Consider the following 27,260-nt stretch of genomic DNA (forward strand, 5'->3'; position numbering starts at 1 on the left):
AGATTAAATAACCCCATGGAATTCAAAGGATAAATGAAAATCATTTCCAAGTAAGTATAAATAAAAATCAGTGGTACTAACAAGAATAGTATTAAAATGGATAGCATTTTCACCATACCATGATTTTTCAAAAATAAAAGGATATGATTTAATAATACTTATAAAATGGCATTACTTATTTATGGCACTATTAGATTAGGATATATTTCCATAAACTAGAAAGAGAAATTTATTTATATCAGAAATATTAAGATAAGTCGTAGATATATATATATATATATATTTGTTTTCTCACCTCTACAAAACCTAGCCAAATTTCTCGCCAAACAACTACAACCCTATGCAGAATCCATCAACTCACACGTAAGAAACTCATTCCAGTTCATCGAGATCATAAAGAAACAAAACTTACAACCTAGCGACCTACTAGTGAGCTTGATGTCATATCCTCTTCACCCAAGTGCCAATAAAAGAAGCCTTGACAGCCATCCAAAACAAATACAACCCCCCAAGCACATCCTAGATCTAACCAACCACTGCCTATCCAATACATACTTCACCTACAATGGACAAAAATACAAACAAATAGAAGGAGCACCCATGGGATCACCCCTCTCACCTGTCATCGCAAACCTCTACATGGAACACTTTGAAACACAAGCTCTAGAAAAATACGACCACAAACCCAAACTCTGGCTCAGATACGTAGATGACACCTTCATAATCTGGCCACACGGGAAAGAAAAACTGAACAACTTCCTCACACACCTCAACAGCCTACACCCCAAAATACAATTCACCATGGAAACAGAAGCCAACAACCAACTTCCCTTCCTAGATGTCTTGGTATACAAAAGATCCAATGGCTCCCTAGGACACACCATCTACCAGAAGAAAACACATACTAACCGCTATCTACATGCACTCTCACACCACCACCCAGCACAGATCAATTCCGTAGCCAAGACACTCATCTCCAGAACAAAATGCTTAGCCGATGAACAACACCAAAAAACCGAACTACACACTCTCACCAATGTACTTACAGCCAATGGATTCCAAAGAAAGAAGATTACCCACCTAATCCAAAAAGAAACCCCAACCAAAATCCAAGACAGAGAACAAGAAAACGGCAAAGCCCTCCTCCCATATATAAAAGGCACTACAGACAAAATTAGCAAGATCCTCCAAAAACACAACATCAAAACAGCATTCTGCACAAACAGAAAAATATCCACCATCCTAAGAAACCCCAAAGACAAAATCGAATTAGAAAACCAAGGAGTATAGAAATCCCCTGCACTGCCTGCCCTACCACATACATTGGACAAACTAACAGAAGAATAAGTGCATGCATTGAAGAACATAAGAACTCAATCAAAAAAGAAGAAACGACCTCTTCCCTGGTCCAACACCTCAAAGCCACAGGACATGAAATTGATTTTAAAAATACCAGAACTATCGCCAAAACCGAACACTTCAACAGCAGAATAATCAGAGAAGCCATAGAGATAGAAAACGCCCACACAGCATGAACAAACGAGACGACACCTCCCGCCTTCCAGCCATTTGGAAACCCGCCCTCATGAACAGACGCAGTACCTAACATGAAGAAGGACACCAGACCCACACCCATGAGAGCCACACAAGATGCCACCACCACACTTCCATGTAGAAAACAGACTCCCACCCACCCAGAAGATGAGACACGACCCTGGACCAGAAGCTTCACTGCAGCTGCATCACTACCCACTTTAAACCCCTCCAAGCCATACATGAAGCAAACCGACACCCACTATGAAGATGCAGCAGGACCACGAACTAGAAGCCAAACAGCAAGATCACAACTCACCAGCTCAAATCCCCCAGCAACTAAGACTAACCTGAGCACAACCAAGCCCCCACCTAAACAGAACACGCCTCCAACCAATCAGAACACGGCTAACCCCCAACCAATCAGAACACAGCCAAACCCCCTACCAATGAGAACACACCCCCACCCAATCAGAACACAGCCAAGCCCCCACTGAATCAAGTCCCACCCCCACTGGCAGTTAAAGGAGGAAGCAGCTGCAATCTCACATTACTCTGAGAAGCACAGAGCCGGAGACAGAAGCCTGAAGATGATGAATGAGACTTCATCGAAACGTTGCCTAGATACTTCGAATCTTACGCGGGAGAAAACCCGAACAACCAAAGATCCCTTTTCCTAAAAATGAAAAAAGGGAAAACTCTTATTACTTATGTATGTATGACATCTTTTTGAAGGCTGGAATAGGTCCTCAAAATAGCAAAGACATTTCCACAAAAATTAAACATGTGGAACTGAAAGCATCCTGATTTTCTTAAAAAGTCTGAAAACGGAAGATCACATCTACCGCTAAATTTCCTTGAAAGGTCTCCAAGTGCTCCCCAGAGAAAGCCAAGCCAAACCAATTATACATGGCATGAATGAGGGGGATACATCAAAGAGCAAATGTGTTTTGTTTTCAGCTTGGAACAAAACAATTCCTCTTCATAAATTGGAATATTCTGAGCTAAGGGTGTTCTGTCAGAACAAACAAAACAAACTCTCAAAGCACACTTGTTTTGGACTCAGAATCTTGAAACAGCTCTTTGGTATCAAGGCTATATTCACAGCATAAAAGGTAATAGTCTAGACCCTTCTCTTTTAGAAATCCTCTGGAGCTACCTATCAGTTTTGCTTCTTGCCTTGGTATTTGCCTGTACCACCTATTTTCTAGGGAGCATCCTAGCACATAGTTTGTATTGGTTTTCCGGCAAACTGAAAAAAAAGAGAAAGGGGAAAAATGAAATAAATTATATAGCACTATCTCCTATTCCTACCGTATTTCTCATATAATAAGGCCGGGTCTTATTTTTTTTTTGAGCCCCGAAAAAATGGCTAGGATGTCTTTTTGGGGGTGAATTAATTTCTTTTCCCCCTGTGCACCCTCGCCTAGGGAGCCCCACGGGCAGCTATGCCTCACCACCAGCCACTCCTAATGGCCAATCATGGTGGAGTGTGGAGGGCTCCCTATCCCCGCCAAGTGCTTTTGCTGCAGACCTGGTTCAGTGGGCGGGTGGCGGGGATATTCACCGTCAGCGTTTCAGCTGCTTTTCAGGCCTCTATAGCTTCCACGGTTCCTGCTGGTGCTGGCGCCTCTCTTGCCAGCGCCGTCTCCAACAACAGCATCTGAGTCGCTCTCGCTTTTCCCTTGTCCCCGTAACAACAGGAAAAAAAAAACATTTTGAGGTACCTGGGAGTGCCGCGCACTGCGTTTTGGTTTAATCCTGAGCGGCTGGGTGGGCATGAGAAGATCTGAGTGAGCATCTCTGCTGTTGCTACCCTTGGTGCTTCAGCTTTGGGTTCTGCAAGTTTCCCAAAGTCCCAGTGCGCAGCCCATTCCTGCATTCCAAGTGTGCCCAGGCCAAGCTGCAGCTGTCCCTCTCTCACCAGCACCGTCTCCAACATCAGCAGCAGCAGCGGCGGGAACTGTGGAAGTTACAGAGGTGGCTCCCCCACCTGAGAAGTGGCTGAAACGCTTCCATGGTTCCCGCCGCTGCTGCCGCTGTTGTTGGAGACGGCTGGAGCACCAAGGGTAGAAGCAGCAGAGAAGCTCACTTGGCTCTTCTCACGCCCACCCAGCTGCTCAGGATTAAACCAAAACACAGCACGTGGCACTCCCAGGTACCTCAAAATGTTTGTTTTTCCTGTTGTTACAGGGATGGGGGGAAAGCGGGAGTGACTCAGATGTTGTTGTTGGAGACAGCGCTGGCGAGAGAGGTGCCAGCACCGGTGGGAACCATGGAAGCTACATATGCCTGAGAAGTGGCTGAAACGCTGCTGGTGGACATCCACGCTGACGCTGCCCACCTGCTGACCCAGGTCTGCAGCAAAGGTGCTTGGTGGGGGTAGGGAGCCCTCTGCGCTCCACCATGGTTGGCTGTTAGGATCAGCTGATGGCGAGGCATAGCTGCCCATGGATCGCTTCTAATGGCAAGTTCCCCCCGCCTCCTCCCCCAATTTTGCATGTTTTAAAATAGGCCTAAATTTGGGGAGAGGGGTTTAATTTCATTTTATCCCTAGAAAACATGCTGGGTCCTCCTATTGGGGGGGCATATTTGGAGAAACACGGTATAATACTGAGACATGCGGTCAATGAATTCAACTCCTCTTTCAATGAAATTTCATTTTAATGTATGCCGATTACATTCAAAGTGACAATAAAGTTATTCTAAGTCTAAGTCTTCCGTCTATTCTATCAAAAAAGCTTCTTCTTCTTCTAACTGACCGGTTGGGAAGGATTTACACTGTTTATACTTCAAAGAATGTAAACCCTTCCATTCCACACCAGTCAGTTAGAACCGAAACAGTTTCTTGGATGAGAAGCTAAACATTTTCAAAGAAAAAAATCAAGAAAGTCCAGTTGCCTTTTGGGAAACTCACCTTTGGGTCACTTCCTTAATTGCTTGGAGGCAAGAAATAAATTGAAGCATTCCTTTCTAATTTTAAGTAGTTACATATTAATATTTGATAGTGGAGGGGGGAAAGGGGATGATCAAATCAAGACAGCATCTTAGAAGAATCCCTAATACATGGATGTCAAACTCGATTTCATTGAGGGCTGCATCAGGGTTGTGTTTGACCTCGGGTCAGGGTGGGCCAGCTCGATATCACTTGTGTGATCAAATGCCACTTTTGCTACTAGTTTGTTTTGTTAGCATTCTGCCAGTGAAAACAGAGCTTATGAGGTCTGCGCATGACCCTCACAAGCTCCATTTTCACTGGCAGAGGCACTGCAGGCTAGTTCTTAGCTGTTTCCAGGTAAGCCTCATGGACCAGGTCTAAGCACACCAACCTTGAATTTGACACCCTGCTCTAATACAAAAAACAAATATAAATGATAAGGGTCTGAGCAAGATGTTACAGGCAGCACTGTTATGAAAAGATTTCAAATTTCATAAAATTGATTGTATAGAGGTGGTAATCACCAAATGAAATTCATTAGACTTAAACACACTGAAACAGTAATTAAATGTGGTACGCTTTTAGCTTTTTTCTGTTTTTCTAGAATATGTCAGAATTCTCAGCATTTTGTGTTCATGGCACCCTTCAGTGACACCCCTTCCCATAATTAGTTTGGAAAGCGGTACCTTACCATGTTAACTATTTATTAAGCAAATAGAATAAAAAGAAGTTTCTCAAAGCTGCACTACTTACTATTTGAAGACATTCTTGGAATTAGAAGCCTTCAAGTTAGGGGGTGAGGAGAAATTCAAAGGTAGCCAGAGCAGTACAACTGTCAAGAGACTCCAGTACCATCCAACATGCTGTCTTAATCAACCTTTAAGCTACAATGAGCCACTCATTATAACAGTTAAAGTTGAGATCCTAATCCTCTATTGTGTTGCTATAAATGTACCTTATTTAACAAATACTTTATGAATAATTATATTCTACATGGGTTTTCAATCTCAGTGAACAGGTTGTAATGATAAACTAGTACTTATTCAGTAGAATGTATAATTTTAACATTAAACTCAAATTAGATGCATATTTAAAGTTTTAATTTTAGGCAACAGCTGATGCCTGGTGAAAAACTGAGGGTGGGGAGAGGCATACAAAAAACTTTGTTGCACATGCCATATTTTAGTCTTTATGAAATTTTTAATTATGAAGGAAATTTGCATGAGAACAGGAACATTGTTAATACTTCATTTCCCACCTGAATTGGTAATGGCAGATAAATAACTATGGAACACAGATTACACGAAAAGCAAGAGAAATAACTAATGCCCAAAATAACTAATTCTGATTAAAATGGAGATGGCATATGAAATAGCAGGGAGATGAGGTGGCATATGACCCCTGCTTCTCACCTATATGAACCTTTGCTAAACTTTGGAAAAGTAACTGACATTTGTTGGGTTCTTTCAGATGGGAGGAATAAAGTTCATCAAATAGTTTTAAGGGGTCATAATTTTGTCCCCTAAAATATCTTGGATATTGTACATGGATGAAAGTTAGCTACTACATATTGAACTAACTACAGTAATTTCTGAAATCAGACACATGATATAAAGTACATTACTATAGTCCAATTAAAAAATTGCAATTATTATCACTGCTCAGATTTCATAAATCAATAAAGTCAAAGGATTATAATAGAAATTGGAAGTGTATCTTTATGGCAAATGTAGTTGCAGCAAAACCACTTTAAAAACTTTTATTAATGGCTAGGATGTTACAAAATGTCAATATGTCAGAACATGAAATCTTAGGAATAAGAAATCTTCTGAACTTTGCCTAACTTGCAAGATTTCTCTGTCCTGATTTGAAATGTTGACTTCTTGGCATTATTTTACCAGAAATAAGCAAAACTAAATTTACTTATTTAGAGTTCACCAAGTAGATACCCCTTGTGTCTTAGAAATAATAAATACGAATAATTTAAACTCTATGGATTTTTGCGGGTATTTATATATATGGTATTCAGCTTTGTTCGGGTATTTTCCCACATCATTATAGTTGTGCTTTTAAAGTTGTAGCGACGTTTCGGCAGAATCTCTTCTGCCATCATCAGGCTTCTGTATTGTGTTCGTCTGTGAGTCAGGCTTTCACAGCCATTTCTGCTTTAAATTTGGTGCTAGCCTCGTGCTGTGTTAGAATGTTTTTTTCTTCATCCTGATTGGTTGAGAGTCTTGGTCTGTGTTTATTGGTCTTGGAGTTTGCTGTGTTCTGCTTGATTGGTGTTTCTAATATCTTCTGTCTGTTTTGTAGCATTTTTTTTTTGTCTTGATTGGCTGGCAACATAGTGTTTCCTGTATTGGGGGCTTTTAGTGCAGCTTGGCTTCGAGTGAACGGTCAGCTATTGTTTATTAGGAAGCTAGGTTTCATGATGAGATGAGATTCTGCTGAAACATTGTTACAACTTTAAAAGCACAACTGTATGTATGTATGTATGTATGTGTGTATGTATTTGGATAAAGGAAACCTTATTTTTTTTCCCCTTTCATGCATTAAAACCTTGGTTCAAACACACAGTGCATGCATCGAAATTTGTGGCTAAAATTTTTTCAAGGTTTATTATTATTATTATTATTATTATTATTAATTATATTATTACTATTTTTTCAAATAATTTTCAAATTATTTGTTTATTTTTATATTCAACTTAGCTATTATCTCCCAACATTTTGTTTTATTTTTTAAATGCACAATATTTCATAAATGCATAAAATGCCACAGATTTCCTAGTCGTACCACAAGTAACTGCAATGATCTACTACATATTGACTTTACAGATGATAACATAGAAAAGGCATTAAGTAATCTAAAACCATCCTATCTATTGGCCCCGATGGATTATGTGTATATTTCTTAAAAAAGCTTTCCTCTGCCATAGCAGAACCCCTAAGCATTATATATATCATTCAGAACCAGCTCCTAAGAACCTATGGTCCTTAGCTACAGTCATCTCTATCTTCAAAAAAGGTGACCCCAGCCTAGTTGAAAACTACAGACCGATCTCACTGTGTTGTGTCATGTGCAAAGTCATGGAATCAAGCATTAACCAATTCATCACCCTCCACTTAGAGTCAAACAACCTACTTTCCAAAAAACAATTTGGTTTCAGGAAAAAAATTGTCCTGCAACCTACAACTCCTACACTGCAAAAACATATGGACTACGCTACTCAACCAGGGTAAAGCAATAGATGCAATTTACAGAGACTTCTGCAAAGCCTTTGATTCAGTGATACATGACAAACTACTGTTAAAACTAAACTCTTACGGCATTTCCGGATCTCATCATAAGTGGATTACTGCATTCCTGTCAAACAGGCAACAAATAGTAAAAATAGGGAGCGCTATATCAAACCCTGCTCCAGTTAACAGCGGTGTCCCCCAAGGCAGCATTCTAGGACCCACACTCTTTATACTCTATATAAATGACCTTTGCGATCACCTTATAAGCAACTGCATCCTCTTCGCGGATGATGTAAAACTATTCAACACCACCAACAATGCTACTGCTCTTCAAAGTGACCTTGATTATGTATCTGAATGGTCAAACAAATGGCAACTCCAAATCTTGACCAACAAATGCTCTGTCCTACACATTGGTAAAAAAAATCATATACCAAATACAAACTAGGCGGATATGACCTCATTGATGACCCTCACTCTGTCAAGGACCTAGGAGTACTCATATCTAATGACCTAAGCACCAGAGCTCACTGTAACAGCATTGCCAAAAAGGCATTAAGAGTTGTAAATCTAATCTTACGAAGCTTCTCCTTTGGAAATATTAAATTGCTAACTGGGGCATGCAAAACCTTTGCTAGACCAATACTTGAATATAGCTCATCTGTCTTGATTCTGCACTGTATATCAGACATTAATACAATTGAGCGAGTCCAGAAGTATTTCACGAGAAGAGTATTACACTCCTCTGCTCGCAACAGAATACCCTATATCACCAGACTTGAAATTTTGGCCTTGGACAATCTTGAACTACACCGCCTACAGTTGGACTTAAACATAGTACACAAAATTATCTGTTACTATGTCCTACCAGTCAATGACTACTTCAGCTTCAACTGCAACAATACAAGAGCGCACAACAAAAAGAAACTCAATGTTAACCACTCCAAACTTGATTGCAGAAAGTATGACTTCAGTAACTTAATGGTCAATGCCTGGAATGTACAACCTGACTCTGTAGTTACATCTTCAAACCCCCACTCCTTTAACCTCAAACTATCTACTATTGACCTCACCCAGACCTCATTCCTAAAAGGTCTGTAAGGGGGCATGCATAAGTGCACCATTGTGCCTCCTACCCTGTCCTATTGTCCCCATTTAATTGTACATATTTTCTGTATTCTTTTTCATGTTTATACTTATACCTATTATTTTGTAAGCAATTGACAAATCAAATGAATAAATAAATAAATTTCATCAAACTTGTATTTAATTTTGAACTAGAATGCCATAATTGTGAGGCATCTTTTGAATGAAAATATCGACATGCAAATGCTGAGTTCTTAAGAGATGTCAGTTTTCTCATGAAATCATGCAGTCAGATTACTAAAATCTTGCAATACTTTGTTGGTGTTTTGTTTTTAAGGCTTCCTGGGTTATCACACAGCATAACAGTATAGAAAAAAAAAACACGATCTGGAGAGAGAGGGAGGGAGGGAGGGAGGGAGGGAGGGAGGGAGGGAGGAGAGAGAGAGAGAGAGAGAGAGAGAGAGAGAGAGAGAGAGAGAGAGAGAGAGAGAATTTCCCAGAGGATGGGCTCCAACACTAGTCCAAAAGCTTGGAGGAATAGACCTCTGGTCCTGGTGGTCGACTCAAATTAGAACCTTCAACATTATCTTGGACATGTATATTTACCTTCATTCGTGATAATTTATGGTTTCAAATCATGGTTTCCCACCTTGTAAGAATTTAAAATACTGTACATTTCTAAACTAGTGCAACCGCTGAAATGTATAAATGTTTATTGAAATTTTAAATAGAATAAGTACATTACATAGAGGTATTTTGGAAAATTGTTGCCCTATGATGTACCTAGTTAAAGGTCATGGCAACAAGAGCTTTAGTAGTATATAGATCTCAGATTGAAGGTATAAGTACAAGGTGGAGTAAGTACCTAAGATACAAGTTTTACAGAATTAGGAAATTTTAAAACACTGGGATTTTAGGGAAGTACCTTGATTTTGGCATTTTGGTTCATACCTCCCAGTTTTTTGCTGTCAAAAGCTACTGTGAAGTCCTCTGGGGACATGCATCCCCTTTGGCACTCTTGTCCAACCAAATATTCTCCCTGTAACCTTGGCTTGGTTTGGGATTTTGGATTGTTTTGGATTATAAATTGTTTCAACTTCTATCCTCAGAATGATGCTATAGGGCACTGCACACCAGAACAACTAGACATAAGGACAGTTTTTTCCCCCGAATGCCACCACTCTGCTAAATAGCTAACTCCCACAACACTGTCAAATTACTTAGTAAGACTGTATTACCATTATTCTTCCCATCCTTCCTATTATCTATCTCTTCCCAATTATGACTATTATTGCATGTTGCTTGTATCTTTACAATTTATATTGTTTTGTTTTCCTAGTATGTTTTGATTGTGTATTAGCAACATACGTATGATTTGATTGCTTATAGTAACCTATGACTATTACTAAGTGTTCTATTTTATGATTCTTGATGAATGTATTTCATTTTTTCTTATGTATAGTGAGAGCTTATGCACCAAAATTGCTTGTGTGTCCAATCACATTTCGCCAATAAAGAAATTCTATTCTATTCTATTCTATTCTATTCTATTCTATTCTATTCTGTATTTCCTTGGTTTAATAAACCGATCTTGGCTACTTACCTGTCTTTAATTTGCTTCCTTTGGGCCATTGCTTCAGTCTCTTTCAGCTCCTACGTTATTTATTGTTGCTATAAACTATGTATAAGACAATTCTAAGCTATAGTCTTTTAACTTGAAGCAGCTTTGGCTATCATTCAAAGAGAGATGTTTTATTTTGATCTAAACAAGTACTTCCTGACAATGTTTATTTATTCAGTTAATAATATTTTCACTAAATAAAAAAAAATGTTTATATTTCTTTATAGCCTGCCTTTCTTCCCACTCAGAATGATGATAAGAAAAGAGTTTAATAGTCTCTTAGCAGAATTTTTATGAAAGCATTATTTTATATTTACCTTTAAAGAAAACAAAATTCCCATCACTGTTTTCATAAACTGCATCAATGCTTGGGGGCAGTCCCCTCCAGAAGTAGGTAATCTGCATGGGGTATCCATCCATCACCCTGTTATTTCTGACTCGCCAAAACCATTGATCCTAGAAATAAGCAAAGGTACCTCTGATTATATTAGAAGGCATCTGGAATGATCACAATAGTTATTACGATACAAACTTTCATTAGCATTACATTTGGACAGCAATTTTGAATGTTTCTTTATCTCTTCCCATTTCTATGTCTTTACACTAATCATGATGAATGGCTATAAACTTCTTGCAGACTTGGATTATGGACCAATTGTAATTTGCATGAATTATTAAACAGAGCAAATGGAAATACACTGTGGGATTAATTCTGAAGTTAAAGCAAGCTGCTTCTTTGTACATTTTGCTAACCTGTATGATCAAACTTATTCATCCATCACTTTTAATGTTCCTTTTAATGTTGTACTTGTGTGTATATTGTTCTTTAGTGTTTCTAAGAATATTTATTGTATCTTTGAAATCTGATCATAGGTTTTTAGGAAGTAAGTGGTGTTCCTCTTTTTCAGTTATAACAAATCACTGGGAAGTACATATTTTTATAGGAAAAAAATGGATAAATCTATTGTGTTATTTCTTATCACAGTCAACTACTATATAAAGTTGTCACAAAACGGCAAAGCCTTTAGGAATATCTTTATTTACAAGGATGTCTCTGAGCCCCAAATTGGTTTCATAAATATTCTTAGAAAATAAAATAAAATTGCTGATTGGTTCTTGCCCACAGGTTTGTTTGGCAGGATATTTGTCTGGGAGGTTGAGGGCATGACTTGAGTAAGATGGGCATGACTGGGAAACATCCTCACCAGTTTGTTTTCCACAATGGCCATATTGTGACTGGCAGCTGTCTCTTTTGCAGCCATTCCAACATTTCACATAAGTCCACTGTCCACCTCACAGGGCTACTTGGGGAAAATAGGAAATGGGAGCATATATGCCAACAATTGGGCAATGCTGTCCACAAACATTCATTCAATGAATCCAAATAAAGATGGGGGTGGGGGGGGGATCAAATAAAAAAATAAGACTTGGAAAAGAAATGGATTGACTACAAATAGGAGCATATAATTTATCTAGTATATCTCAGTACAAAATAATGGCTGCTTTAGGTTGAATACAACTCCTGACAACTATGTGGAGTTGATGTAATCTTTTTTTTTTTTTTTACAACAGTGCACAAATAATTTGTCATTATTTCCTTCTGGAAAGTTTTGGTCATCTAACAGCATCTAATTCAATCTCACATTCAAATAGATATATAATGAGAGTGATGGAGGAGATTATAATGAGAGTGACAGAGGGTCTCAGGGAAGTCCTGAGTTAGCACTTGACCACCATGACCATACCCACCCCCATGTCCCATGTCATGCCCACCATGATCATACCCATCCCCGGCTATGCCCACCATAGCCACCTAGCCCAATCCCACGTGTGGGATGGGATTTCAAAGACGGCCTTTGAAATCAACAGTTCAGCCTTACTAGTGATTGTCAGTTTCTTTTCCTGCAAAATTTAAGACAGTTTCTCTGGGTGCATTTTTTAAAGGTTTTAAATAAGAGTTTAAGTAAGCAGACCTTTCTGGAGAGTACAGTTTGCAGTCAACACATTCAAATAGAAATCCAGGTTGACTTTCTTAAGGCTTACTTTGTTAAGCATTTTATTGAAATAGCTCATTCATAATTTTGTTTAGGGTTAGATTTGGCCTTTAGTGATGCAGTCAGGGACATACACAGGCAGTCATTGAGTTCTGATCACAACTGACCCCAAAATTTCTGTTGCTAAGTGAAACATTTGTTAAGTGAGCTTGTCCCATTTTACTTTTCTTGCCACCATTGTTAAATGAATCATTGCACTTGTTAACATAGTTGTTAAGTGAATTTGGATTCCCCACTGACTTTGCTTGTCAGAAGGTTGTAAAAGGTGATCACGTGACTCTGGGAAACTGCAACTGTCATAAATATGAACCTCTTGCCAAGAGTCTGACTTTTGATCATGACCATGGGGAGGCTGCAACAGTCGTAATGTGAAAAATGGTCATAAGTCACTTTTTTCAGTGCTGTTGTAACTTTGAACAGTCAGTATATGAACTGTTATAAGTTAAGGGCTACCTATACCACAAAATACCAGAGTCAGGGCAAAGAATTTAACAGTTTGGGAGAGTACTAAATGACTTAGATGTAGCAAATGCATGATCGCTGCTCATATATTTAATTCATTCTGTTGTGTTAAAAATTGTGTTTGACAGAGGACTTTAGGAAGCTATATCAAAGGCTTTGAGGATTTATATGCAACACCGGGAACATTCCTGCTCTATGTTATGTCACATTATCACAGCTTATTAATGAAAAGATTTAATTATTCTCAATTTTCATAATAGTACTTTTTAAAAGTAAAAAAAAACATAATAAACATCTCACTACTTTTATTAGCTATTTACTGTTCCCAATATAGCATTTGTTTCAAATATAGCTTTTAAAATTTGTTTGGTTTGCTAGCTACTTTAGTTATTCCATGTTGCAAGACATACGACAGTACTTAGGAAGGAGAGTAAAGCAATTTTTAGGATTAATTGCCTAACTTCCAGGATAAGAAAAATGCAAAAAGGCAAAATTAAATTCTTTCACAGAGAAACAGGTATCTAAGAAGACCTCACTGAATCGTATTTCTCAAAGTCGTCAGAGATGTCAGGCTCCTAACATTTTATTCAAAGGCAGTTAGTGCAAAACAGTTATCTCTTCCCATGAATTATTTAGTTCATGAATTTAATCAGTTAATTCATGAAAGCCACTGAGTGACTTCGGGCGAGTCACAACTCACCTCACGGAGTGGTTGTTGTGAAAATAGAAGGATGTGTTGGCTGTTTTGCTGTCTTGAGTTATTTGTAAAAGTAATAAATGCAGGATATAAATAAATAAAAAAATAATAAAAATAATAAAAAAATAATGTCCCCACAACAACAGCCAGTCTTCAAAGACATTCATTCATACTTCTTAGCAGTACAGTCTGCAATAATTTGTACCTTCACTCTTCCAGTTGCTTTTTCAGTATTTCTCAAAAAAAATGTAACAAACTCTGTTCACATCCATAATCCTTGCTGGTAATAATTTGCAACTATAGCTTCAGCTGATTTTTGAAATTCGCCCTTGTATGCATTGCTGAGCAAAAACTCAGATCCAAAAAAAGGATTTGCATAAGACCATAATATTTATATAAGACCATCATATTTATGCCTTTATTTTGCACTCTTGACCTATCTTTTCTCATACACACAGAACATATATTCTGCATTCTTTAGGAATCCTTGGTTTTAAAAAAAGACCTCCATATGTAATGTACTGAAATAAACAAATAAATAAGCAAGCTTTTGTCTTAAAACTTTTGCTATGTTTATCATCTTCAGCATTAAAGGTAAAGGTTTTTCCTGTCAGTCAAGTCTGAATCTAGGGGGCAGAGCTCACCTCCATTTCTTAGCTGAGGGAAGCAGCACTGTCTGAAGACATTTCTGTGGTCAGGTGTCCAGCATGACTGTACGCTGAGGCATATGGAATTTATTTATTTATGGACATTTATATTGCCACCTATTTGCACATGGTGACTCAAGGCTGCTTTCAGGAATATAAAACAACAAAAGAGAATAATCATATAATAAAATAATATAATAATCTGCTGTTACTTTCTACCAAAGTAGTACCTATTTATCTACTTGCATTTGCATGCTTTCAAACTGCTAGGTTTGGCAGGAGACGGGGCAAATAACACTCTGTCTCACAGCGCTTGGTTGTCAAAACCTTTTAAACTGACAAACTCAGCGTTTTTAATAGCTGAGCCACCTTTCCTCCTCTTCAGCATTAAAGGTATCCAAATGTATTGTGTTGGGTCTTGTTACTAGAATTCCTGACTAAGTGTGGTGTGTGACTAAGCTGGCTGAAAATCTTGTTGCCCTGACACATCTGAAAATTATCATCGGTTCTTTGCCATGTTCAGATCTCTCATGGATCATCTTTTGGTTTGCCAGTAGTATCCCCATGATCATCTTTACAGTTTCTATGGGAATATTTGGGCATCAGAGAATAAAGTCACTTGGCTTCATTTAGATTTAGAGTCACTCAAATTCACTGGGAGTTAGAAATTCAAAGTGCTTGTTGTAACCTATAAAACTCTTTATGACTTGAGACGGGTTAGTGGAAGGACACCGGTCACCATATTTTCTGCCTATCTTATATTATTAGTTTTCACACTTTCATAGTCCCGTTGATTAGACAGAGGCACTTGATAAGAGCCAGGAAGTGGGCTTTCTCTGTTGTACTACCTGCTCTTTGAAATGGTGCCCCATTGTTATCATAGTGGCCTTGAGCATTTAAATTTCTATTTACATGAACCCTTGACACCTGGATCTTCCCCTAGATCTTGGATTAGAATGGTTGGTGGATACCTTGTGGGGTGTAGTATTGGCATTCTTTCTCCAGATGTTTGTTTTATATGCTTTATGTATTGCTGTATTTTTTAATTATATCATGTTGCAGGCTGCCCACCACATACATACGTACATATGTATGCCATCCCAAGCTGGTGGGCAGCTTGCAACATAATATAATTTTAAAAACCCTTCTTAATAACATATGCAAATGTGCAACATTTATGATCCATAGATTCTAAAAAGCCTTCTGATAATTTCTAGTTTTTGCTCTGGCCTTTGAATGATGGCTTGATTCCAAGGCAGGAGAACGCCCCTGCTATTAATTCCCCAATCTCTGCAAATCAATATTATGTTCTTTACATTCATAAAAGCTTGCTTCTCTACTAGTGCACCATCTACTAAATGGTCATTTAATACACTAACACATTTACTGATAGAAAATGAAATCCATGACCAATTGCTCCTTTAACACTGACTTTGTGATGCCAAAAGTGTATTATAGAATCACACCAAAGCTTCTTCTGTTTCATGCTTTCATTTCATCAAACTACATGTAATCAAATCATTCAAAGATACAATCCATGTTTTAAGTACTACTACTACTATTACCACTATTACTGTTGCTGCTGCTACTACTACTATAAAAACTACTACTACTACTACTATTACTACTACTACTACTACTACTACTATAAAAACAAAATATTGGACAAAATATTGGACAGTATAGCCAGGAGCAACATTAAACTTGAATCAAATTCAATTAAGCAGTTTTACAATTTATTTTCTGAAATTGGTTTGTTAACACTAGAAGTTATGGTTCAATTTTCAGTGAAAAGCTAATAAATGAAACAGCTTTAGGATTTTTAAAGTCAGAAAAAATACAAACCTCCTGTATTTATGATACCTATTATCCCAGGTCTTTACCTCTATCTTACCAATTTCAAATTCAGAAAAGCTGTTATTTTATTTTGCACCTTATTACTAATTAGATGCATTTTTCATTATTGATTAATAATGAATATACTAATATATATATACTACATATACTAATATATATACTATATATACTAATATACTAAGAGCTAATAATTATACACCACTGTTATTCAGAAATTACAATGGCAAGGTAACATACCACAAATTTAAAAATATTTAAAAACCAACTAGGAGCATATCTTAAAACAGTAAAAGCAAGAATAAAGCTACTAAAACAGTAAAAGCAAGAATATAAAAACTAAACAGCATGAAAATCTATATCTCAATTTGTTATAAACTTTGACAGAATAGAAGGGGTCAATAATAACAATGAAGGGAGAAGACTGTTTCAAAATTAAAAACACTCCTCTTGAATGTGAAGCAAGTTGTTTTGATATTTCTGGAAGTATTCTGAACTTCTCTAAAACAGTCAATTGTGTACAATTGTGTACAATACATTTCAAATTGGTCATTTTGCTTTCAGATTAGGGCATCCTAAACTCTAAAGCTTCAAATAAGAAATATTTTGCACCCCCACAATACACATTATGGCTTGAGAAAACCAAGGAAAATGTTTTCCCAAATGTAGGTGGTTCTTGAACTTACAACTGTAATGGAGCTACCCGTTACAATATAAATTGTGATGACAGCAGTAAAGCAGATCATCACACATCTGCTCTGATTTTACCTTTTTTTGTAGTTGTGATTAAAGTGAAAACCATGGTAATTAAGAAAACTCATTGGCTATGGGGTATTTTTTGCCAAAAACCTGAAAGTAAGTGGCAGATTTTTGGAGATGTATTGAGAATTACTGTCATATGACTGTGGGGCAACGTAAATGGCCATAAATGTAAGCTGGCTGCCCACCACCCGAAATATGGCATGTATATGATCAGAGGGGATTGTCAGAAGTTCATAAACAGGTTGTAAGTGCCTTTTGGAGGGTCTGTCATAATTCTAAGTAGTCTTTAAGTAACCAATTGCAAGTCAAGGTCTATCTGTATATGCTAAGCAGCTTCTGTGAATGCTATTTCCCCAGAAGTCTCTCTCCTGTTGATCCTAATAATAAAACATGTTAAAAGCAAGGAAGTTATTTAGTTAATATGTTAAAAGCAAGGAAGCAGTGTGGTATTCTACTGGTTTGGCCCGGTTCTGCCGAGGCAGTAGTGGTGATGAGCAGTAGAGACCAAACCGTTTCTCTCTGCCGCTCTGCTGTTGGGCTCACCCACCCGCCCAAGCTCCCATGCTCACCTTTATCTTTTGCTTTTGAAGCGCGGATGCTTTGTGGGGCATAGCAGAGTGCCAAGCAGCAACTGCTGAAGTGACCAGGAGAGTGCAGGCTTGCAGGAGGTGAGTTGGAAAGCCTCTGTGCCTGCGCAAAGTGGGTGTTTGGCATGCGCATGTATGCAAAGCGTATGTACACACATAAAGTGCACCCACCAAGCCACGCCGACTGAACTGGTAGTAAAAGTTTTTTAATCCCACCAGTGAAAGGAAATTATTTAGTTAATGAACTTCAAGCACAATTGAAGGAAAGGACAGTAAGAGATAGGAGAGGTGAAACTTGATCCCAAGAGACAGATGAATGGTGGAAGGAGTTCAGAATTAGGTTAGATGTAAGTTGGGAATCAGGCTCTCTTCTCCTCCCTTCTTGCTCATTATCAGTGATAAAATGTCATAAACTCAGGAATTGCTTAAGGGTTCTCCTCATGTTGTAATTTGATAAGGTAGGAAGGACAAAATGAACAAAATAACTTGGACAATGCAAGGCTTATATTACAAATTCTAAAAGTTTAATTTTCATATTGTGACTCCATCAAAGGTATAATTGCATTGGGATAACATATATCTTAATGTCCATCTGGATAACATGGCCTAGATATCTTTTATGCCTAAGAGCATGTAAAACTCTTGATAAATGTTCAGCTTAAACAGCAATCCATTTAACAAAGTTCTGAGCATTACACTATACTACTTTCCTTTAAAACTAAGAAGCAACATTACATATACACACATATGCATATAAAAACATCTATTTTGGGCCCTGAGTCAATCTGGACCCCTGGCAAGTGCAGCTTGGATTAGTGCCTGCATTTTTATTTATGATATTTTTGGCAGTAGTTTGCCATTTCCTTCTTTTTAGAGCTAGATTTGTGCTTAGGGCAAGACTAGAATTCATAGTCTCCTGGTTTCTCGTCTGATGCCTTTAATCATAGTACCAAACTGTTTCATCTTTAGGTATGTATGGAAGTACTTATTAAAGATTATGTCCAGGACACTTCAAAGTGACCCCTAGTAATTATAACTTTCTTGCTTTATTTTTATAGAGCCCTAAGAAAGAACATTAGTTCTGCTGCTATACGAAGACTGCTTGAGCCTTAAATCTTTAAAGTTGCTTCAAGCTTTCTCATCATGTTTAGAACTGGACAGCAATGATTTACAGACTGTATTGTCAATTTGATATTCCTTAGCTACCTGCCCAGAGTAATCAGACAAATGGAATAAATTTATCATACCAGGATTCAACATCTTGATTCAGGTTGAGAGATGAGAAAGAACAATGTGTATTAGTTTTCTTTTAAGGTATGTCAATAGGTTAACAGCTGCAGTATTTTAGATGTTTTGACTCTCACACAGACATACTGAGTGGTTCAGGTTGTAAATAATGAACAGTCAAGAACAGTTATCTTAGCTAACAGGATAAACACAGGATGAGTTCTTGAAAAGGATTTGGTATCCTACTAAGTTTTGGTCTTCAGTTCTCATTAACCGCAATCAACAAGACCAAAGGCAAATGGTTATGGGATATGAAATATGTATATGACACTAAGCTGGATTTCTGTGACAGAATGTCTTGAAATTAACATGGAAAGCTGTTTTGGAATTTGGAGTATTTTTGTATCTCTGTGTGCATAAGTAATATATTTGTTCACTTGTGCAATGGTTAACTTAAAATGTGGGTGGAAATCAAACTTTTAATCCTGGTTAGCATAATTTACTCTATAAAGTTACCTGTCAAATAATTTTGTATATTACATATATATTTTATTCTCCCCGAGTTTTCAGTACATCTACCCTCTTCTCATGTATCAATTTAACTCTGGGTTGTTGTTGTTTCGTCTTAAATCTCACTGGATGACTTACATAATACAACAAATATAGTTAGGGGTTATGAACATGCTCATTACCAGATTTTCCACGTGCTGGCTTTTTAAAAGTATATAATATTCAGCATGAGCACTTTCACCCTAACTAACCAGAGCAAATAAATATAAAGTATCACACAGTGATATTTTCTACCAATTTTGCTGGTTGGTAGAGTGAGGGAGCAAATGTTAAGATAAGCCTTAAATGAACAATAAATAAATAAGGCAAATAAGTTTTAAATAAGCCAATGTCATTGGAAAAAAAATATGCTGAGGAAAGTTAGGTGGAGTGGGACAGGGTGAATGAAGAGAATAGCTGTCCTGATCATATATTTACAATTAATCATCAAATGATGCATTATCTAAACACTTGGAATGGGAGATGACAAAATAATTGGAAATACAGTAGAAGATTAATTTTTCTGCTGATTAGTAAGTGCTATTTTAATCCCTGTATTTCTGCCTGTCTTACATAAAAACCTATGCAACCTAGATACATATATTCGAACATACCCAGGAAATACCATTAAAATACCATTAAAAGAAGTGCATAAAAATAAAAAAAATAATACAATACTGAAATGAATAAAATCCAAAACAGTCCCTAAAGAGTTATTTTACTGATCTATTCTGATTTTAGATTCAGACCATATCTATATTTTTATGAAATGAAAATGTAGCAAGTATCTTTTAAAGTACACCGATTTACAAAAATGATGCCAAAGTTCATATTAAATTCTGGTTTGTGCATATAATAAAACTTGACAAATATATATCTTGGACAAAAAATCTGAGAGATCATTATAAATGACACAGTATTATGAATTTAATTTACTATTGACACCTTAAGCAAATTGCTATAGACTCCAAGAAATGCATTTTTGTGCATCAGCTGATCATTGCTAAAATTCATATGCATGAGCTCTGAGTTACCAAGCAATGCAAAGTATTTTTCATGCTTTAAAAGTGTCTGAATATTTAAGTCTACTGACTTTTATTTGACAGAAGTTCCACTGTGTGCAATGGGAAATTCTGATGGAGTTCTAATTAACTTGGATGCTAACCAAGCCTATTCAGAAATAAATCCTCATATGTTCAATTCTTCTTTTCAAGAATGGACAGAAACATAGCTAGCTTACATTACTTCATGTTATGATATTTCTGAATTAGCCAATACAAATGGTTTCTATCTGTAATGCCTATATCGTATCCTGTACAACCAACTATAACTGGGGATAAATTGTATAGAATGTGTTCTAATATATTTTGTTTGCTTCCTTTTTAAAGAGACAGCCTACATTTGACTGGATATGATTCATTAACAAGTATGGATAATATCTTTGCTGCTAAAACCTCTTACAATTACCATTTTACAAATGTATATATATTATATTATTCGTATATATTATTCATATGTAAATTCAGCTGGAATAGATAAATGTTCCTAAGGGATTGGAGGCAACCCCATTTAAAGACACTGTCTGAAAAACTGCCTCAAGCTTGAAATATTTCCAAATGCAACAAAATAAGTACAGCTAAATAAAGAATAATGGTGGGCAAAGGCTACCATTGTAATTGATTGTCTGTGTAATTTGCTTGCCTTTACCCAAGCCCACAAAAAGAACATAACATCACACACACTCACACATACAAACTACCTTCTAAAATATGATGGTAAAGCAAAGGCAAATTAAACAGAATTAGTTCTACCATATTAAGCATCCAAAGCTTTTGTTTTAATTTAATTTGAGGGCTGGGAAAACCTCAAGAGAATGGCAACACCCAGACATAAAAATGAGAGAGATCTGGTCTGGCAATCTTTCTTCATTTCTTTGAAGGCCACATTATCTTAAGGCTGCTAAACATTCAGGAGGAAATGTTAATGAGTGAAAGGATGGGAACAAATAGATACAATTTGAAGCTTTCGTTTCTCCCAAGCAGCAGATTGCCAGGGAAGTGACAGATATATTTGTTACAAGGACTCCAAACTGATTAGTTGCAGAGGAATTTTGAAATCAAGCATGAAAAGTCAGATAACAAATAACAGATAGTCAGAGTTGGAAGGTACCTTGTAAGTGATCTAGTCCAACTGACAAATGGCAGCCCAATCTCTTCTTGAAAGTCTCAAGTGATGAAACTCCCACAACTTCGGAGGGCAAGCTGTTCCATTGGTTGATTGTTTTCACTGTCATAAAGTTTCTCCTAATTTCCAAGTTAAATCTCTCCTTGTTCAGTTTCCATCCATTATTCCTTGTCTGGCCTACAGGTGCTTTAGAAAATAGCTTGACCCCATCCTCTCTGTGGTAGCCCCTCAAATATTAGAAGACTGTTATCATATCTCCCCTGGTCCTTCTCTTCACTAGACTAGCCAAGCCCAGTTCCTGTAACCATTCTTTGTATGTTTTAGTCTCCAGTCCCCTAATCATCTTGGTTGCTCTTCTCTGTACTTTTTCTGTACATGTCAGCCAAGGGCTTCAAGGTGCTGATTCTGGATACAGAAAAATTAATTCCTCGGGGCACAACGTTTCTTAGTCTGGTCCACCTGTAGGACTGACATACCTCTTGAAATGTAACAGATAGTTACAATGAAAAAGTGCACTAATGTGCCTATCATCCCTCTCATTGTATTTTTATTCTTTTATTCTTGTTCTCATTTTTGTTTGATAAATTCCAATAAATAAATAAATTCACCTGGGCAAAAAAAGAGGGAAGAAGCTGATGGTATGTGGTTCATACAGAGATTTTGAAAAGTGTTGTAATAATTTGTGGGAATGACTTTGGTAGATGGTGGAAGAGGTGTCTAGGGAAGAGTCAGATAAGAAAAATCATAGCTTGCAACTGCTTAATGGGTGGAGAAAGATGCTAAGAAGGGACACCCACTTCCTGCATTCTCAGGCAATAAAGGAGATGGTTGGAGATTTGTACTTCGATTTTTGCAAGATTCTGCTAAGGTAGATTTACAATAAAGTAGAATTAGGTCATCTGGCCAAGTAGTTTATCTGGGCTACCTGGGAAGGCAGATAGGTATAAAATTGATGTTCAAATGGGCATAATTGTTTAATATTTAACTATTTTAAGATATTATTCCGAATTCAGACTTTTTTTGTATTCATTCAACTGTGATGTGCACTTTCTTCTAATTTTCTGGTATCAAAAGAAATAGTTTAAACTCTAAAACACAAAGAAAAGGGAAGGAAAGCTACCAGAATGTATCTTCATTTTGTTGTGGAGTGATTCTATCAGACTATTAATAATCTTCATTCCAGGGTATAAAAAATTGGGTCTCCCAAACTTTGTTACCAATGGCATAATTACAATTCCTCTGGCAGTTGTCTCCCACATAGTGGCTTAGATTATTGGCATTTGATCTAGTAGTGGTTTTTGTTATCCCGTTGACATCAGTAGCTGACAATTCCTTAATTCAATTTGTATCTATCTAAACAAGTGATTCTGGGTGACAAACAAAATTAAATAAAAATAAAAATAATTACAACAATACATACATTAAAATACAGAGCAGCCAACAACTATCATACCCCACAATGACTAACACAACAAAAATGGATCCCTACACACACTCAGGACTCTAGGTTTTGACACAAAACTAGGTCTTCAGGACTTATGAAAGGCCAGCAAGATCAAGGCCATCCTGATGTTTTGTCTTTTTGTGATTTGTCATTATCATTTTCTACCCCAGGCTCCCTGATGTACAGTATCCAAGATATTGAAGGAGGATGTGCCAGCTGGCAGCACCAACACAATTTCTCCAGAAAGACTATTCAGCAATGGTGCTCAAAAAGGAAGCTCTGTTACCATCACAAACTTTAAAAGCAAAACCAAATAAAAAGTTATCTACAAGCTAAAGATGCTCCCTAAAATTTCTCAAAATCTTCTTTCCAATCCAGTGTCAACTATGAACCCACAGTTTTAGCTAGAATGTTTTGAACAGAGTATTAGTCCAAGGACTGTAATTCTCTTGTGGCTGAGTCAAGCCATTTGACAAGAAGGGAACAAATGTTATGGGCACACAAACTTTTGAATCATTCCTCAATTATCCTGACAAGCCCAAGACATTTTGGTGATTGAGCAGCTGACCAAGAAGTACCTCTGCAAGAATGGACTGGACTTACAGAATCTGTGCATAGAGTAAAGATAAGAGTTCTTTTACATCAGAGGGAGCATTGTAGGTTAGAAATAATGGCAATTTGGATCTCATATTAAAAGAACAACAAGCTTCTTGCTAATAGCTACTCTACTGATAGTGACAGTGAAAAAAATTCCTTGGAATAATGAGTTGGAATGGGTGACTTTTCCTGAATTATAGGTCTACTTGGGTCACCTTGAAGATATGCTGCAATTTTTCTAATAAGTAATTTGTTATGTTTAAGATTAGGTTTAATATACTCAGTAAGAAACCAAAGGAACAGTTTCTTAAATGTTATTGCTCTTTACACAGATTACAGTGTTTCCAGAAGCACTTGCTAGTGTTTTTCAAGCTGTCTACCTAAATTAGTTAAAAAGCTATCATTTTGTAACAAAAAGAAATTTTAATTAAGCTTTGTGCTTGAAGTATTCTTGCAATTATTCCTTTTGGTATGTACTGTTAATACTACAGGATAACACTTGTTTAATGATAAAAAAAATGGAAAGATGTCTCGGTGTAATTTAAAATTATTCCTTGCTGAGATTTTTTGAAATTATTTCTATCATTTATAATTTCTTGATTCTCCTGCCAAAGGAATAATTTTAATCAATTTGTGGAACAGGTTTGTGTTGTGAGATTTGCATTTGATTAGTATATCTTTGTAATGTAGAGCTATCACAAATCAAATGTTAGCTAACCTTTGATCTTCAACAGATATAGCTGTATACTGGCAGAACTTGAATAAAGAGTTATTTTGAGGATAACTGATACTTATCTGTTAGACAACTTTATTGCATACCATTGTAGTTCTCTAGCAATAGTCCCTTATACTGACTGCACAGGGTTAACTCAGTCTGCTGATAAGCCTCAGGCTAAGAGCCAAGCTTTGCTCAAGCAATGTTGCTATTAAGTTGAGCTCCAGGCAGGAATCAAGCCAAAATGGCAGTTTACTATTGCTTGTACTCCCATTTGCTTGCCTGTAGTTAATACACCTGTCCAGACATTGCTTTCCATTTTCTCATTAGACTTTTTCTTCTTTTTACTCATATGCCTTACTATATAATATGCATTTTTGCTTAAATTTGGTTTATTTGTTTAAATCATTTATATAGCCACCACTTACAACCACGTCTGGGTGACTCCCAATCAAAAGTAAAAGCATCACGAAGAACATAATACAGCTGTAAAACTAAACAGATTAAAAGCAACAAAAACCTGTTGTTAAGTAACACAGTCTCTTTTCCCAACCAAGAGCATGCCCATCCTTTCTTACCTGATAGGACAGGTATATGCCCTTAAGAAAAAAGTAGTCCTGCAGAATCTGGCCCTGAACCATGTAGGCTTTAAAGGTGATAACTAGCAACTTGAATTGTATCCAGAAAGGAACTGGTAGTTGTGCAGCTTATGTAATAGATGTGTTATAGGATAAAGCTACCCCCTCCATTGCCATACATTGCTACATTCTGGACCAGATAAAGTTTCCTGGTGGTCTTTAAGAGCAGATCAATTTAAATAGGTTAAAACTTCTGTGGCAAGATCAAGACTTCCCTGATTGGTTTCCTGCTAGCAATACAAAGAAAACAGATTGTCCCGAATAACATGAAAATTGAATCTTGTGAGTGCACCAAACTAAGGAAATAAATAAATAACTTCTTTGTTACATATACAGTAGATACTGCCTTCACTCTATCTCCTACCTTTTGGGCTAAGAAAGCCTTTCAATTTGCACAAGCACTATTCTACATACCAGCTATCATATTTCAATTATTTTGCTATACTAATGCATATTCCTGCACTGTTTACTTCTTGTTTTACATGAAATATGTGCTTACTAGTATAGCTTTGATCTCCTTTTCTACTTTCCAACCCTCACTATTAGAATCCTCCTTTTTTCATGTACTTGCAAATATGTTTCAGGGTACTATTGAAAGAACACCTTTTCCTGTAGGCACCTACAAGCTATCTCAATCTTAACAACTTTAAGAGATGTGGACTTCCACACCTTAAATTGCCCAGACAAAACATTGTTGTACATATGATCTTTCAAAGAAACACTGTGTGGAGCATGGAGATAACTGATAAAGGAAATAAAAGAGCAGGTAAACTAAAGTAAATAACTTAATCTAAGGAAAGGAGAAAGTGTGAAATACCAAAATGAACCTGTTTTGATTCTGTTTGATATAACGGGGGAATGGGACAATCCTTCAGGCTTATAAACATCTTTCAAAAACCAGTAGTCCTGAATCGTTGTGTTCTCTGTTTCCTGACATGATCAATTTGATCAACAGCCTAGTCGACAACTATACAAACTGTTCTGGACTAGCAGGCTCGTAGCCTGCAAATCTGATTGGCCTGCTGAAAGCTGATCGTGATTGGTCGCCATAGACTGATGCGATTGGCCAGTAAACGGGCTGCCGTGATTGGCCCTGCCAAGAGCGGCAAACTCAAATCGCCTTCATTGGCTGCCTAGCCGCAGCCAGCCCTTTATAAGGGGCTGCTGCGGCTGGGGTTAGTTGCTCAGATCTGAAGTCACAAATAAAGAGCTTTAGTTACTATCTGAGTCTTGCCTCCGTTCTTGAACCGTCCTCCCAGATATAACACTGGTGACGAGGATGGGATGCGGAGGCAACAGAAGCTATTGAATTGAGCTAGCCGAAGGAGCACGTGGCTGACAGAGCGCAACGACGGCGACATGGCCAGCAGCGCTATACCACCCGCATCATTCGATCCAGCTAGCGAAGATTGGGACTCATACATGGACAGATTTCAAATGTTCCTGGAGTCCAACAACCTCAAAGATGTCATGCCCAGCAAGAAACGAGCCGTTTTTCTAACCCATTGTGGACCAGCCGTTTTTAAGATGGCTAAAGCCTTAGCCAAGCCAGCTGAAGTTAAAACCATGGATTGGGACACCCTTGCTCCCATCCTGCGCAACCATTACGCCCCAGCCATGCCAACTCTCATTCGCAGGCATGAGTTCTACCAGAGGGACCAACGTGAAGGTGAGAGTGTTGGGGATTTTGTGGCAGACCTGAGGAACCTGGGTGGTTTGTGTGGCTTCGCCAACCTCGAAGAAGCCATGAGAGATCGCATCGTCCTTGGCCTCAGAGACCCCACCATCCAGAGCAAGATCATGGCCAAGGGAGACATCTCGCTTGCAGATGCCATAGCAGACGCCACAGCATCCGAAGCCACTCGTAAATCGGCAGCACGAATGCGTCGAACCAGTGGGACCAACTGCCAACCCACCAACGATGCTGGGAAACCTTCAGACAAGTACACATCAACCACCCATCACGAAGACGTCGAGTCATCCTCAGACAGCGAGGAAGAAGTCCACAGGCTCCGGTCAGAACGTGAGCAACGGGACCAGCGGGGTCACAAATCCAACTACCAATGCGCCGGATATGGGGGAAACCATTCCCGATCCGAATGCAGATTCTTAGATGCCATATGCCGTTTTTGCGAGAAACGGGGACACATCACAAAGGTATGCAGAAACAAGAGAAATTCCAGCCCCAGACGGAGAGGGAGCAGCCCAAAGAGAAACGATGGCAACGCCACCATGCAGAGGGACCGCCCTGGCAACCAGTGGAACCGGTACAGCAGACCCTGAAGGTTTAACGACGCCCCCAGATGAGAGGAGGATCATCAAACCATCACCATCGGCCACGCTTCATCACTTGACGCTAAAAAGATCCGAGTAGAGGTCACAATTGAAAACAAACCGTGCAACATGGAAGTCGACTCTGGGTC

The 27,260-nt window shown here is 37.8% G+C and overlaps 1 protein-coding gene across 2 annotated transcripts in view; it reads right to left on the reverse strand.

Moving 5' to 3' along the window:
* The window catches only part of MMP16 (matrix metallopeptidase 16), a 187,316-nt gene that overhangs the window by 17,296 nt on the left and 142,760 nt on the right, over nucleotides 1-27,260 (reverse strand). For both annotated transcript variants that reach the window (XM_087931486.1, XM_087931485.1), the window contains exon 7: nucleotides 10,738-10,876. In XM_087931486.1, coding sequence (XP_087787612.1) covers nucleotides 10,738-10,876 — 139 coding nt within the window. The remainder of the gene's footprint in view (nucleotides 1-10,737; nucleotides 10,877-27,260) is intronic.

This window comes from Pseudonaja textilis, chromosome 3, assembly GCF_049901715.1.
Source record: "Pseudonaja textilis isolate UNSWEBS1 chromosome 3, rPseTex1.2, whole genome shotgun sequence".
Lineage (NCBI taxonomy): Eukaryota > Metazoa > Chordata > Lepidosauria > Squamata > Elapidae > Pseudonaja > Pseudonaja textilis.